This window comes from Taudactylus pleione, unplaced genomic scaffold, assembly GCF_031769625.1.
Source record: "Taudactylus pleione unplaced genomic scaffold, aTauple2 ptg000093l, whole genome shotgun sequence".
NCBI lineage: Eukaryota > Metazoa > Chordata > Amphibia > Anura > Myobatrachidae > Taudactylus > Taudactylus pleione.
This window is the reverse complement of record NW_028284495.1, coordinates 40,771,069-40,785,620: the sequence shown is the minus strand read 5'-3', so window position 1 is coordinate 40,785,620 and position 14,552 is coordinate 40,771,069. Positions and strand designations below refer to the sequence as shown.

The window sequence follows — 14,552 nt, the reverse complement described above, 5'->3', positions numbered from 1 at the left end:
ACAAAAGTGGATTATATAGAATGCACCACTGGTAAGTTGAGCTGAAGGTGTTTTTAAACAGCTGGGTGATGTAATTCTGAATTTAGAAATCCAAAGGAAATTTTACCAAAACCGCCAGGAAACGAACTGAAATGGTATGCTGCACTACCTATACATATAATAAATGCTTATCAGGAAGGGCAAACCACATACCTGTGTACAAAGTTACAGGTTCCATCTATAGGGTCTATGATCCAGGTTGGGCTGTCTGTTAAGACACATTTGGAACCTGCCGAGGTAGATTCTTCACCAATAAATCTAAACATTGAAATAAATGATCCAATTAAAACACCTTGGTAACCACAAAGTATTGTTTGCATATAGTAAGACAACATTACATTTTGCTATAAATGTAACAGGTTTTTATTTGTTTATTTTATGCTACACCTTTATAATGAGCCTCCAAAGCTTATTAGCTTAGTGTACAACTACCTATACTTTATACCCAACATAAGTGATGAGATATCCTGGCTCAAAGTCTAGCAGATAAATATGTGAACTGAGGACAGGGGGCTGTAACTGTGCAGGTTTGGAAAAATTATCCTTTGTCATGTGTCTGCCCCAGTGCCAGAATCTAAGGGTTCATTTCTACATCTGAAAAGTCTTAAGTTGTAGTGGGAACTAGTAATAGTTCAATAGTGGTGTTTGGTGTCTTTTGACCTAAGTGCTGGCACCGCAGGCTTCTAATTAACCACTAACAGTGACCAATTTGAAGCTGGTGCCACAAGCCACTTCTTGTGACAATGACACTGTGCAATGTTGAAAGTGCCATTATAGAAGTAGCAGGAAGAGGCAGCACATACCCCTGCCCATGATACCAAAGAGGGAAATAAAAAACCCAAAACCTGATGCCTGATGCTGAGCAGCCTGGGGCTGGTTTTCTGCTGTTTAGTGTACCAGGGATACTCTGTGCTCGTATGCTACCTGTTATAGTGGAGGCCAGCCCAGGCAGTCAAGCATGACTAAGCAAAAATGACTACGTTTTGGGGAACACGGTCACCTGATGGTATATTTACTAAGCATCCACTTTTCAAAGTTACAAATTCATGTCAGTTCTTACCGGGTGACAAAACTGCAATAATTATTGATGCAAAACCAGTCATGTTTTATATCCAATATTATTGCGATTTTAAATCCCATCAGCAAAATCGCCAATAATCGGCAGCTTTAAAAAGTCACCAGTTAATATACCCCCAGATTTTAATGTGATCAGAGTATGATCATCCATTATCTAACCTAGGCTCACACCTAGGGCCCCAGTGGACAAACCTGAACCCATTTTTATATGGAGGGAAAAAGGGGGACTAAACAGCATCTTGCCCAGGACATCAGGTGTTTATAATCAGGTTTTGATTTTGATGCGTTTCCTTAAAGTACAGATGAGCAGTTGGGTTCCCACCAAGTTCGGACGAACGAAGCAAAACATCATCTTTCACAGGCATAGAGGAGGTTTTGCCTCGTTCTGAGATGCGAACTTGGCGAGAAGATCCGAGCCAAAACCGAACCACTCATCTCTACCTTAAACGTAGCACATGTGCTAAAAACAATATGACATGTCCTACATCTGTATTATCTATATTTTGCAGCTTACCTGTTATATACAGGGTAGTGCAAGTTAATTAAGCAGAAACAATTCTCTTTAATGAATGGTGCTTTTTTTTACATTTCTTTTGAAATCCTTGAGATGTATTCTCTGGAGTGTGTAGTTTTGGAAAATACATGAATTTATAAGTCACCAGTACTATAGCTGCAATATTAGGTTTAGCACCTTCTTGTGGAGTTTTTGTTAGTACAAACAATATTAAAGACTGCCAGCTGTGCTGATGATGTAGTACCAAGTGTAGACTTCATTCTAGCACCCTGCACCTGTCACAACCCGTGCAGTTCCTCTTCCTGCCTGGGGTGTCTGTATCGCAGCAGTGTGTTGCATTAGCTGAGTGTGCTAGAAGCATCAAAACAGAGATTCACTCCAGGAAGGAAACGGGAACTGCACGGATTGTGACAGGTGCATGGTGCTAGAATGAACACAAAGTGTAATTTAAAATGCTAGGGATGACCATCGATGAGTTGTCCATTGATGGCTATCATCGATGGGTCCACTTGTGATTACTATCGATGGCACAAAAACCATCTATAGTGAAGCATCAATGTTTTGCACCCCTCGATGAGCACCACTTCTGGGGGCATGGTGGACAAATCTAAAATGGGGGCGGAGTTTAGAGTCCACCGAGAGGGGGGAAGGGGGGGTCTGAGCTTCGTCTCATCAAGGAAAAAAAAAAAAAAACATTGGCTCCCACTCGTCCATCACTGGTGGAGAACCGTTGTCTCTGCTAAAACCATCAGCAGTTACCCATTGATGATTGCAAACTATGAATGGTCATCCATAATAATGAAGCAGCCACTTTTTTAATTTTACATATTTGAAGAAAAAAAAAAAAAGTATATTTATATATATTTTTTTATTATATATACACACACACAGAGTGTGGTTTTAAATACTACAACAGGATTATTTCAGTTCAACAGCTACAATATCTGCTAGTAAAAAAAATAAAAATAATAATAATTATAATTTCCATGAAAATAATGTGTACTAGTAACTAAAACGACACTGGTTGTTCTATAAACCATGATAATTATAAGTGTGTGCAACCCAATACACTGTGCAGACTTTTTCCACATTCAACTCAGCAAAACTATACTTTCATTGCACAAAGTCAGTAATAGGAATTCTCTCTTCAGGAAAATCAGATGGACCAGAAGCCATACTCCACAACAACAATGAACAGAGGAAAGGGCCAAATTAGGCCAAGCCCAATCCACCCGAAAGTAGTCCTTGTGCGCCTGTGGTGACAATACTCTGCAATGTCACACCCACTTGCTGCAGATTAAAGGAAAATAAATATTTACCTATCATACACTATAATTTCAAGTATATTGTTGTGTTCTCAGTGTTCAGGGTAGGAATAATATAATTACTAGGAGTAAAACAAAGTCAGCTACAAGCAAGCCATGGCTGCCACCATCAATAAAAAAATAATAAAAAAGCAGTGAAAGTCAGTGACCAGGTTCGGATGTTGCATTTTGCCCTCTCGTCCCCCTAGTGTGAGAAACATGGCTTTAACCTTTATCGGTAAAATATCTATAAGTCAGTAACTGAAAAATAATGCTGCCAGACACACACTGGAAAAAATAAAATAATGATGTAAAAAGTGTAAAAATCATTAAATAGGGGTAGGGGTCTGATGGTTCATGTAACTCAGTGGTGTCAAACTCAGGTCATCCAGCTGCAGTGGAACTACACATACCTAATCTTTTGTTCTGCCCCTTGCTTCCACCTTTATCCTTTCCCCCTTGTCTCTTCCATCTCCTCTCCTCTGTTTACCTTCCTCCCCATCTTCTCCCATTACTCCACTTTCATTCTCTTATACTCCACAGGGGTCCTACAACCTCACTGCTAATCCCTCCTCCCACTCCCCTCTCCATGTCACTTTACCCCACATCCATCCACACATCAGTAATTTCCCTTTCTGCCCACCTTCTACTGGCTCCCCTTCTAGCACTGGAGTCCGCACCATTGCTACACTCTATTCAGCTCGGTCCCCCAAATTAATCTCACCCCCACGCTACAGCAACCCTGATAATCTCATTCAAATCTCTCCAACAAACTCTGTCCCTCTATCCTGTGCCCTCTGGAATGCCAGGTCAGTCTGTAATAAACTGGTCCCGACCCATGACCTTTTCATCTCCAACTCCCTGAATCTCCTAGCTATTACTGAAACCTGGATTTCACCCTCTGACACCGCTTCTCCTGCAGCTCTCTCCTCTGGGGGCCTCACCTTTTCCCACACCCCACGACCTGGGGGTCGCCATGGTGGTGGTGTTGGGGTCCTTCTATCCCCTGGTTACTCATACCAACCCATTCCCTCTGAACCATCCCTCACATTCTCTTCATTTGAAGTCCATGCTATACGCCTCTTCCACCCAGTACACCTCCAAGTAGCTGTCATTTACCGTCCCCCTGGCGCTCCCTCCAAGTTCCTTGACAACTTTGCTTCCTGGCTCCCTCACTTTCTCTCCTCAGACCTTCCCTCCATTATCCTAGGTGACTTCAATATTCCAATTGATATCCCCACAGAATACTCTGCCTCCAAACTCCTCTCCCTCACATCGTCACTTGGTCTCTCCCAATGGACCTCCTCACCCTCCCATTTGAGTGGCCATGTGCTTGATCTGGTCTTCACACACAGTTGTGATATTTCTGACCACCTCAATTCCCCATTCCCTCTTTCTGACCATCACCTTCTCTCTTTTAACCTGTCCCTCTCTCCTTCCCCTCCCCTACCTCCAAAAGCCTCCATTACTAAGCGTAACATTGACGCTATCGACACAGGTTCCTTTTCTTCCCTGCTTGACTCACTTCTCTCCCCTATCCTCTCTCTCTCCTGCCCTGAACAAGCCACTTCCCTATACAATGCCTCCCTTACTTCTGCTCTGGACTCTGTTGCCCCAGCGATCACTATTCACACTCGCAGATCTACTCCTCAACCCTGGCATTCCAAATGCACCAGATACCTGCAAAAGTGTTCTCGAACTGCCGAGCGACAGTGGAGAAGATCATGCTCTAAGGCAGTTTTTCTCCATTTCAAATTTATGCTCTCATCCTATAGTGCTGCACTCTCCCTCTCTAAACAGTCATACTTTAAGAACCTCATCTCCTCTCAGTCCTCTAATCCCCAGCGTCTCTTCACTACTTTCAACTCCCTCCTTCGCCCACCCCCTCCTCGTCTCCCCTCCTTGCTCACTGCCCTTGACTTTGCTACCTACTTTACATCTAAAATTGATTCCATACGTCAGGACATCATATCCAACCAGTCCCCCAGCTCTCCACCTCCTTTCCCAAATCACCCCTCCCCATCAACTTTACCAACTCTAACATCCTTCTCCCCTGTATCTGGAGAGGAAGTCACGGCCCTCATCCAGTCCTCCCCCCTTCCACCCCCCCCCCTTGATCCCATCACCTCCCGCCTCCTCCGCTTCCTCTCTCTCTCTGCCTGCTCCCATCTTGCCCACCTCATTAACCTCTCCCTCTCATCAGGCACTGTTCCTTCTGCATTCAAACATGTCCTTGTCTCCCGCATTCTTAAAAAACCTACCCTTGATCCTAACCTTCTTTCTAACTACCGACCCATCTCTCTCCTCCCCTTTGCCTCCAAACTCCTTGAGCGGATTGTCTACAACCGCCTTACCACTTTTCTTTCCTCCCACTCCCTCCTTGACCCTTTTCAGTCTGGCTTCCGTTCTCTCCACTCCACTGAAACTGCCCTAACAAAAGTCAGCAATGACCTCCTTGCTGCCAAATCCCAAGGCCACTACTCTCTTCTCATTCTCCTTGATCTCTCTGCTGCTTTTGACACTGTGGACCACCCTCTCCTGCTGAATATCCTTCACCCCCTTGGTCTACGTGAAACTGCCCTCTCCTGGCTGTCATCCTACCTCTCTGACCGATCTTTCTCAGTTTCCTCTCTCGACTCCTCTTCCCCCCCACAGCCTCTTACAGTAGGTGTTCCCCAAGGTTCTGTTCTTGGTCCTCTCCTATTCTCCCTCTATACTTCCTCTCTAGGTGAACTCATCAGCTCTTTTGACCTCCATTATCATCTCTATGCTGATACTCAAATCTACCTTTCCTCCCCTGATCTCTCCCCCTCTCTTTTGACTCGTATCTCCAACTGTCTCTCTCTGCTGTCTCTTCCTGGATGTCCCAGCGATTTCTTAAACTTAATATGTCTAAGACTGAGCTGATCATCTTCCCACCCTGCCACATCACCTCACTTCCCACTATTTCTTTATCAATTGATGGAATAACCATCTCATCTAGTCCCAAGGTGCGCTGTCTTGGAGTTATCCTGGACTCATCCCTCTCCTTCAAACCACATATCCAGAACCTTTCACAGTCCTGTCGTTTCCATCTCAAAAATATTTCTAAGATCAGACCCTATCTCACCCAGGATGCTACTAAAACCCTCCTACACTCACTGGTCATCTCCAGATTGGACTATTGTAACCTCCTCCTATCTGGCCTCCCCAAATCCCATCTCTCTCCTCTCCAGTCTATCCTTAATGCTGCTGCACGGCTTATCTTCCTCTCCAAGCGCTCTACATCTGCCTCCCCTCTCCTACAAGCTCTAAACTGGCTCACCTTCCCTTTTAGAACCCAATTTAAGGTTCTCACGCTCGCTCACAAAGCCCTCACCCAATCTTCTCCCATATACATCTCTGATCTCATCTCCCTTCATGCTCCTCTCCGCCCTCTTCGCTCAACTAATGCACGCCGCCTTTCATGCCAGCTGATTACTTCCTCCCACTCCCGCCTCCAAGATTTTGCCCGCACTGCTCCCCACCTCTGGAACTCTCTCCCACTCCCCATCAGACTCTCCACCTGTTTGCAATCCTTCAAACGGGCTCTCAAGACCCACTACTTCATCAAAGCCTTCCAGCTATCATTCTAACTCCTTGCTACATGCTCCTTCGTCCCCATCTGTGTCAACCCAGTTTGTCTTCCCTCACCTTTTTACAATGTAAGCTCTCATGAGCAGGGCCATCTACCCTCTTGTGCTTCTCCTTACTATAGTGTCATTTACTTCTTACTCACCACAAGGGCACCTAACACTTGGTTGCTTATGCTCTGTTGCTTATCTGGGTGATATGGTCGCTAATGTAGCAATATATATTATCCATGTCCTGTATTGTATTGTTCTGTAAGTCACTTGTATACAATTTGTTTTTGTACTTTGTAAGGCGCTGCGGAACACGTGGCGCCATATAAATAAATGATAATAATAATAATACCAGCATGCACTGCCACAGTTTTGCTATTAGGGCATGCTAAAACTGTGGCAGGGCATGCTGGGATATGTAGTTCTACTGCTGCTGGATGGCCAGAGTTTGACACCCCTGATAACCTCTTCACAGATCCAAGCCTGGGACTCTGTTTAGTAAATAATGCTACATTTTATCAAATACATCCATGTGCTATATTAATCCAAATACATGTTGGAAAGAGGAGTTGTCCAAACTGGTTAATTCGGGTGTTTTATTGCATCTCTAAGTGAAAGAAAGTTACCACAACCTCTGCATGGTACAACCTTAATCATGAAGGGTCTGAAGCTGAGTGAGTACTACTCCAGTGGCTGTAGCTTATCTTGCACTGCATATGCCCAGAACACTGCAGATTTGAGTGACTCTGCCACTGATACCCGTCTATGCTTGTACAGGTGGAACAAAGGGGAAATAGGCAAAGTGGGTGTTTGCGCAAATGTGAAAACAAGCAGATCGGGAAAAAGATGTATATACGAACATGGAAAACCATATTATTTGTAGGGACGGGTGCAAACCTATTGTGAATACTGCACTGACAATGACTGGTGTTTTCTTCATCGCTCGGTCATAGAGGGCGGGATGTACTAAAGGCGAAAATGTTTTTACCGCATTCCCCAAATGTACTAAGCACCGGAATGCTTCATACAATAGACGCCTATGGAGTTCTTTTCTGGACGCTCCCCCTTGGGAGGGATCAGATTGATCCCTCTCATCACCCCCCGCAGCCTTCTACGCATGTGCAGAAAGATACCAGAGGCACTTCTGGGTGTTAAAACCAGCAGTCTCTCTGTCCCGAGGCATCGCAAAGGATAGCCCTTATCAGGAGAGTGGTCCTTTGTGATATTCTTGGTACATAACGGGGTATGTACCCGAAGACAGAGGGGATTACCGCATTGTGGAAGCGATACTTAGTACATCCCGCCCAGAGAATGCTTTGGCAAGTGTGTGCAATCAATCTTTATTCCTTACCCGGATGATCGACAATAAAAGAGCCGACAGTGTATAGGTCGACACCAAACGGTCAATGGGTAAACAGGTACAAAAGGTCGACATGGGTATGGTCATCACTTTTTTTTTTTTTTCCTCTCTAACCCTAATCTTCACCCTAACCTTCCCCTTAGTGCCTAACCATAACTGTCAGGGTAAGTGCCAAACCTAAACGACTATTTGTGTTGACCATTCTTATGTCGACCTTTTGTATTTGTCAACTTAGTGTCGACCAGCTGGAGTCAACAGTTTCACTGTCAACCTTTCATCCAGAACCCAGTGAAAGATGTGGTTCAGCTTTGTATTATAGCAATTCTTGTAGCTTAATTAATGACTGATAGCAGACGCAGTTTCAAAAAGAAAATGGTTTACTACATGATCACAAGATGTATGCAAGTGTCTGCAACACGTTCCTGCTGTAATACAGATGCAAATGCTACAGTTGCTGGCCGGAATGAATCTCGAGCTCTGCAAATAGGCGGCTATAGTCTATATTTCTGTACACTTTTTATGTTTAGTGTTTGATGCCCATTCTACAACAAATGCTGAATCAGCCTCTAAACCTTCATGCAAAATAATTTCTTTGTGACATTTAGCAGAAAAAAATAAAAATTCAATACATCATGTGCAAAATTGTAAAGCGCAACAGAATATACTGAAGTTACATTAGTAAATTGCAGCACACCTCCGGATAGTACAGGAATTTATTTCAAGGCCTTAAAAAAAAATATGAAACCATCAAAGTGACCAAGGGTGCCCATATTTTATAAAATAATGTCTGCTATGTTACCTATGAGAGGGAAACTTTTCCCTCAGAGCAGAGATGATGAGCTCTTCCACATAATTGTCCGTCTCAGTCACTAGGTCCACCACAGACGTTTTAGTGGTCACTCGCTTTTCCTCCGTCAGAGCTTTTCTGACCACCTATGGGAACAGTAAACTGCTGTAAGTGTTGGTTTGTACCCTCACATAGCTCAGTGGAGAAAGCAGACAAGTAACAGGAAAGCAGAGAGAATGGAAGCATTTTACAAGTAACGGATGCTCATGCTGGCTTCATTTACACAGCCAATAAACAGAAATGGATGATTTGTATTACTGGGAAATACATTGCAACAACTTCACATCTCTAACACAAGACCTATGCAACACTTTCCAAGGCAGCCACTTTGAATATCAGTGCTAAACAACACAACGACATACGCAACACTGACTTCCTGGAAGTTGACACATCTCCCTCATTTACATAACAATGCTAAATTACTGCCCTAGTTAAAGCTCATTTTCACACGATAGTTCAAAAAAATAATACCAGTTTGTAAAAAAGGTGGTTCAGTAATTAAGTGGAATAGGCATGTACTAATCTGTGTGACACAGTAGGTAACAAATAAGCAAATTCATCACAATGACAGCGTTAAAGGAGTTTCTTTAGAAGCTGAAACTAGGGGGGGGGGGGGGGGGGACTGTATGTTGTATTGTAGGTGTATAAAGACAGTGCAGCAGGCAGGAAGAAATATGATAAAATATGAGAACAAACTACTGCAGAATAAATTGAATATATAGCAAAGAGTGTATTACATGGTGATGTCTTGTCAGTAGAGACAGACAGATGTATTAGAGCATCCTGCAAGCTGTTAAACAGCAGCTGGAGAGCCAGGAAACCTCATGCTGCAATAGCTCAGACCTACGTAATAACAGAGTCAATATTGAATACTTCACATATCATTGGTTTTAACTAGGGAGCAGGAATCTTCAGAAAAAAAAAAAAAAAAGATAAAAGCAAAATGGTCTTCTATATTAATCCAGTGGTTTTGTCAGCTGGGGCACAGAGTGATCTGTGCGTCTCTGCCCTTGTAATGTAACCTTCATTTCCTGAAGGTCAATTGCTGATCACACATAATTCATATTGTTGTTTTTGCCAACACCAGTATCCTGGTTCATAATAAAAACATAGGACAGTAAATCAGAAAAATAGGATTTACCAAGCAGCAGCTTTTACAAAATGGAGTATTTTGCTTTTAAAAGCATTGCCATTTTAAAATGTTTGCGCTTTAATACGTACACAAGCCACGCTTAGTAAATAAACCCCAAAGTGGTCATGTGCAGCCAACCAGGGCCATAGAGAGCGTTGCTGGGCCCGGGTACTGCAGGGGAAGTGGCCTAATCGTATCAAAAGTCTATGCAAGAATAGTACATACTACAAATAAAATAATATGGCCATTCCTGCGCAATCTGACCCCTTCAGAGATTTTTGTGGCCTTCACCTATTCAATAGTCTGTTAAATGCCATTAACTCTATACTCACTTTGTTAATACCTGTAGTGGAATTATAGAGAACTGCTGTTTTGTCATTAGGCTTATTAAGGGTCTCTTTGCTGGTTTTAAAAGGTGGCTTATTGATATTGTCCTTGTAATATGACCTTGAGTAATAATTGATATATCTATTGTCTTTAAAATGTAATACAGTGCTTCATTACTAATAATTAAACAAAATCCACATTAAAGGAACAATAAGCGATTTTAGAATAAAATGGCTAGTATACATGCTTGGAACTATGGGGGAGATTCAAAGTTGGACTGTATTGCTAACATGGTAGCAGCTGCGACAGCACTATTATGGTAATGCAGCAGGAGGCATCACACCTCCTACATGCATTACTGTTCATGACCACAGCATCGGAACATCTGCGTGATCCTCTGCCAGATTGAGTGAGCATGGGGTCACTCAAGCCAGCGATCGCAGTTGCTCAAAAGAGGTCAGGAAATCTCCATCAGATGACAGAGGCCTCTTCCCTCCACCCCAAACAGCGGCGACGCCTCCGTTTGGGGAAACTTAGGCGGTCGCAATCCCCTCCCTGCCCAAAAACGGCAGCAAAGCCCGGAAACAGCAGCAACAATTTACAGTGTGAACACGCAGGAACAATACTACACAAGCACAGTACGGTTCTTGTGCCAGCGCAGACTGGTACAATCGGAGATGTGCGGTAACCGTCGGTTTACCACACATCTCTGAATTAGTCCCTATAATCGGAATGCTGCTATTTTGTATTTCTAATCCCCAGAAATCTTCTGAATACCTTCTCACAGTACATAGATGTACAATTAGTAAATGGACATGTATTTATAACAGGGATACAGTTCATTCACCTGCGTCCGGAATGCCGGACGCCAGAATCCCGACGCATACAGTTGCCCACCTTTAGCCATACGCCGAAATCCTGACGCCCGACATCCCGAACAAGGGTAGGTTGGGACTGTTAGCTGCCGGGGGGGGGGGGGGGTTTGTGTGTGCTAGATTATGCACCCACGGGGCGGGTTATGTGCCATTGGGGGAGGTTAGGGTTAGGCACCCCCCCTGGAGGGAATAGGTATGAAATACCACCGGCCGCATGGCCGGCGGTTCGATTCCCGGCAGCGCCTGGCCGACATCAGCAGAGTTCCCGGCAGCAGAAGCCCGACAGCGCTGGAAATCCCGATCGTGGATAGGTAAGTACTGTCTAACCTAGCCTAACCCGCCCCCCAAGTGCCTAACCCTAATTCCCCCTGTAAGTGCCTAACCCTAACCCCCGCCTTCCCCGCTGCCTAACCATAACCCTCCCCCTAGCCTAACCCTCCCGGGGGGGGTGCCTGACCCTAATACCCCCCCGGGTGCCCTAAACCTAACCCACCCCCCCCTCGGCTGTCCGCTCGCAGCGCCCGGCATCCCTTCGGTCGGGATGCCGGGCGCCTGTCTCCTGGCATCGGGGAAATGTCAAGCGTCTAGATATAGACACCCGGCATTTCATCCCTCACCGGGAAATGACAGTCGGGAAGCCGGCTGCCGGTATTAAGGCAGCCGGCTTCCTGATTGTATACCCCCGGGGAGGGTTAGGGTGCGTGAAGGTGGGGTGTTAGGGATCACCTGTGGGGGAGAGGTTAGGGTTAGGCACCACTAATGAAGAGTTGGGGGGAGAGGGGGTAGTTGGGGTACTTACCAGCCCCAGTTGGGATCCTGATGGTTCGGGCTTCCAGCATCGGTATTTAGTCCGCCGACAATACATCTGGCGGCAATACATACTGATTCCTTTATAACATAGCTGAATCACACATAATTACAACCAGGGCCGGCGTTAGGTGTCTCTACACCCAGCGCCATCCCGTGCTTCCCCTCCTTCCCTGCATCCTCCCCCTGACCATAAAATTATACCTACAGCAGGTGAGTGGAGGGCAGGGATTTTCTTACGATAGACCAGGCGCCCCTGTGCGGCAGCACTGACAGAATGGGTCAGGAGCCGGGCCCGATTACAACCCTACATTTAGTCAATGAAAGGGAAATGGCTTATCGGCAAGCAGTTTAATCAAGTGTTACAAGCTAGTATAGCAAACAAGTGTGACCATAAAGCAGGAAGGAACTGGGGGCCACAGGTGCAGGCCGGCCCACATAGGGCATGTTGCCCATTATTATATATAGGGGGCCTGTAATAACTATTAGACTCAGTCCATGTTTTAATAAAAGTGACCCAATTACATATTATTAAATTATTCCAAAGATTCAATCCAGGTAGCTGTAAGGATGAGCCTGTATAGTTACAGTATGGATTCTTACTACCATGCATATATCCTGTGTGCTCCTATCGGTGACAGGCACTCACCTGCCCGGATCTGAGGGCTAATTGTACGGCTGTGTCCAAGCACTCCTTCCAGGGGTCTTCTGCAGCCAGTCCCACACAGCACGGCGGCTCCACGGCCTCTCCTCCCCCCATCACGTCCTGCTGCCGTCTCCCAGCTCTCTCGCAGGGCTTCATGTTCCCCCCCTCCTGCAGTATGCACAGCTGTACTCAGACTGCTCCTGCTAATGGCAGCCTGCTGAGCTCGCACCGCTGTAACGGGGCGGGAAGAAGACTGGTTATGGTGCCCCCGGGGTTGGATAGATCAGCCACCTGTCCTTGGTGCAACAGCGATGTTATATAGGTTATGTATATCTCTGTAACAATAATAACATCTCCCTCCTCCCCGCCCTCTGTATAATGCGTGCAATGTACACTCCGGGTCTCAGTCTCCGCAGCAGTACTAGCAGCCTCCCTCTCATCTCGATGTTATTGCAATGCTGCCCGCACTCTCCTCCCCCTGGGTGTCCGGCCCCTGCACCGCCTCCCTCATTATTGCCCAGCCTTCCAGGAGGTCATGCACTGGCCATCTGGGACAGATCATATCGATATACTACTGCAGTGTCTGATATATACAGTATGGACTCTGGATAAGTGTTTTGTCATTCATAAGAGCCTACTGCAAGTTCCATGTAAGGGTATTATTATTCTTTTCCTTCAGATGGTCACTCACCACATCTGTCACTTTTCTGGAGGAGAAATCACTGTTATGTCTCAAGTTTTATACACATCTGTGTAGATAAACTATCCCACTGATGGTACTGTACAGATTTTCGCTACCTAGAATAGGGCCCTATTTATTAACAAACCTAAACACCAGCGGCATATTTAGTTTAGTATCGCAGTGATACAAATAAATATGCCACTGGTATCCATCATTACTTACCTCATCGGCGAGGTCCAAGGGACATTATCCTCGTCGGTGGGGTCCTCCACTCATCTGCTGGCAGCCTATTGCTGCCAGCGACAGGCTACTCTGTTATGCACATGTGCAACGGTCAGTCTACGCATGTGCAACAACTGTTTAACCCAGCAGTGCCTGGAAGGCTTCACTGAAGCCGGAAAGGCTGCTGCTGGATCGCATCGCTCTCGCCATCTAAAGATGGCAAAATCAAAGCGGTGACAAGCAGCGGTAATCTTGGGTTACCGCTGTTTGTTACATATTGAAAGGATGACATAACCCCTTTAGCGAGTGCAGGGGCGTATTCATGGGCGCCGAGAGGGGAGGGGGGGGAGCGGGTACAGTTTACCCGGGCCGAGGCTTGCTAGAGGGGCCCGACGTCGCCCCCCCCCTCACAGCAGCTCAGCACACAGACTGCTACCGGCTGGAGAGCCAGGAAATCTCATGCTGCAATAGCTCAGACCTATGTAATAACAGAGTCAATATTGAATACTGCACATATTATTGGTTTTAACTAGGGAGCAGGAATCTTCAGAAAAAAAAAATGCTAAAGCAAAATGGTCTTCTATATTAATCCAGTGGTTTTGTCAGCTGGGGCACAGAGTGATCTGTGCGTCTCTGCCCTTGTAATGTAACCTTCATTTCCTGAAGGTCAATTGCTGATCACACATAATTCACATTGTTGTTTTTGCCAACACCAGTATCCTGGTTCATAATAAAAACATAGGACAGTAAATCAGAAAAATAGGATTTACCAAGCAGCAGCTTTTACAAAATGGAGTATTTTGCTTTTAAAAGCATTGCCATTTTAAAATGTTTGCGCTTTAATACGCACACAAGCCACGCTTAGTAAATAAACCCCAAAGTGGTCATGTGCAGCCAACCAGGGCCATAGAGAGCGTTGCTGGGCCCGGGTACTGCAGGGGAAGTGGCCTAATCGTGTCAAAATCAAAAGTCTATGCAAGAATAGTACATACTGCAAATAAAATAATATGGCCATTCCTGCGCAATCTGACCCCTTCAGAGATTTTTGTGGCCTTCACCTATTCAATAGTCTGTTAAATGCCATTAATTCTATACTCACTTTGTTAATACCTGTAGTG

General features: G+C 45.2%; 1 protein-coding gene across 1 annotated transcript in view; it reads right to left on the bottom strand.

The window, feature by feature from the left end:
* Window positions 1-12,988, bottom strand: part of IMPA2 (inositol monophosphatase 2) — a 34,910-nt gene extending 21,922 nt beyond the window's left edge. Inside the window, exons 1-3 of the mRNA XM_088469709.1 lie at window positions 12,534-12,988; window positions 8,696-8,829; window positions 193-297 (exon numbers count right to left, since the gene is read on the bottom strand). Of these exons, the coding sequence (XP_088325835.1) occupies window positions 193-297; window positions 8,696-8,829; window positions 12,534-12,686 (392 nt within the window). The 5' untranslated portion in view covers window positions 12,687-12,988. The remainder of the gene's footprint in view (window positions 1-192; window positions 298-8,695; window positions 8,830-12,533) is intronic.
* Window positions 12,989-14,552: the final 1,564 nt, after the last annotated feature.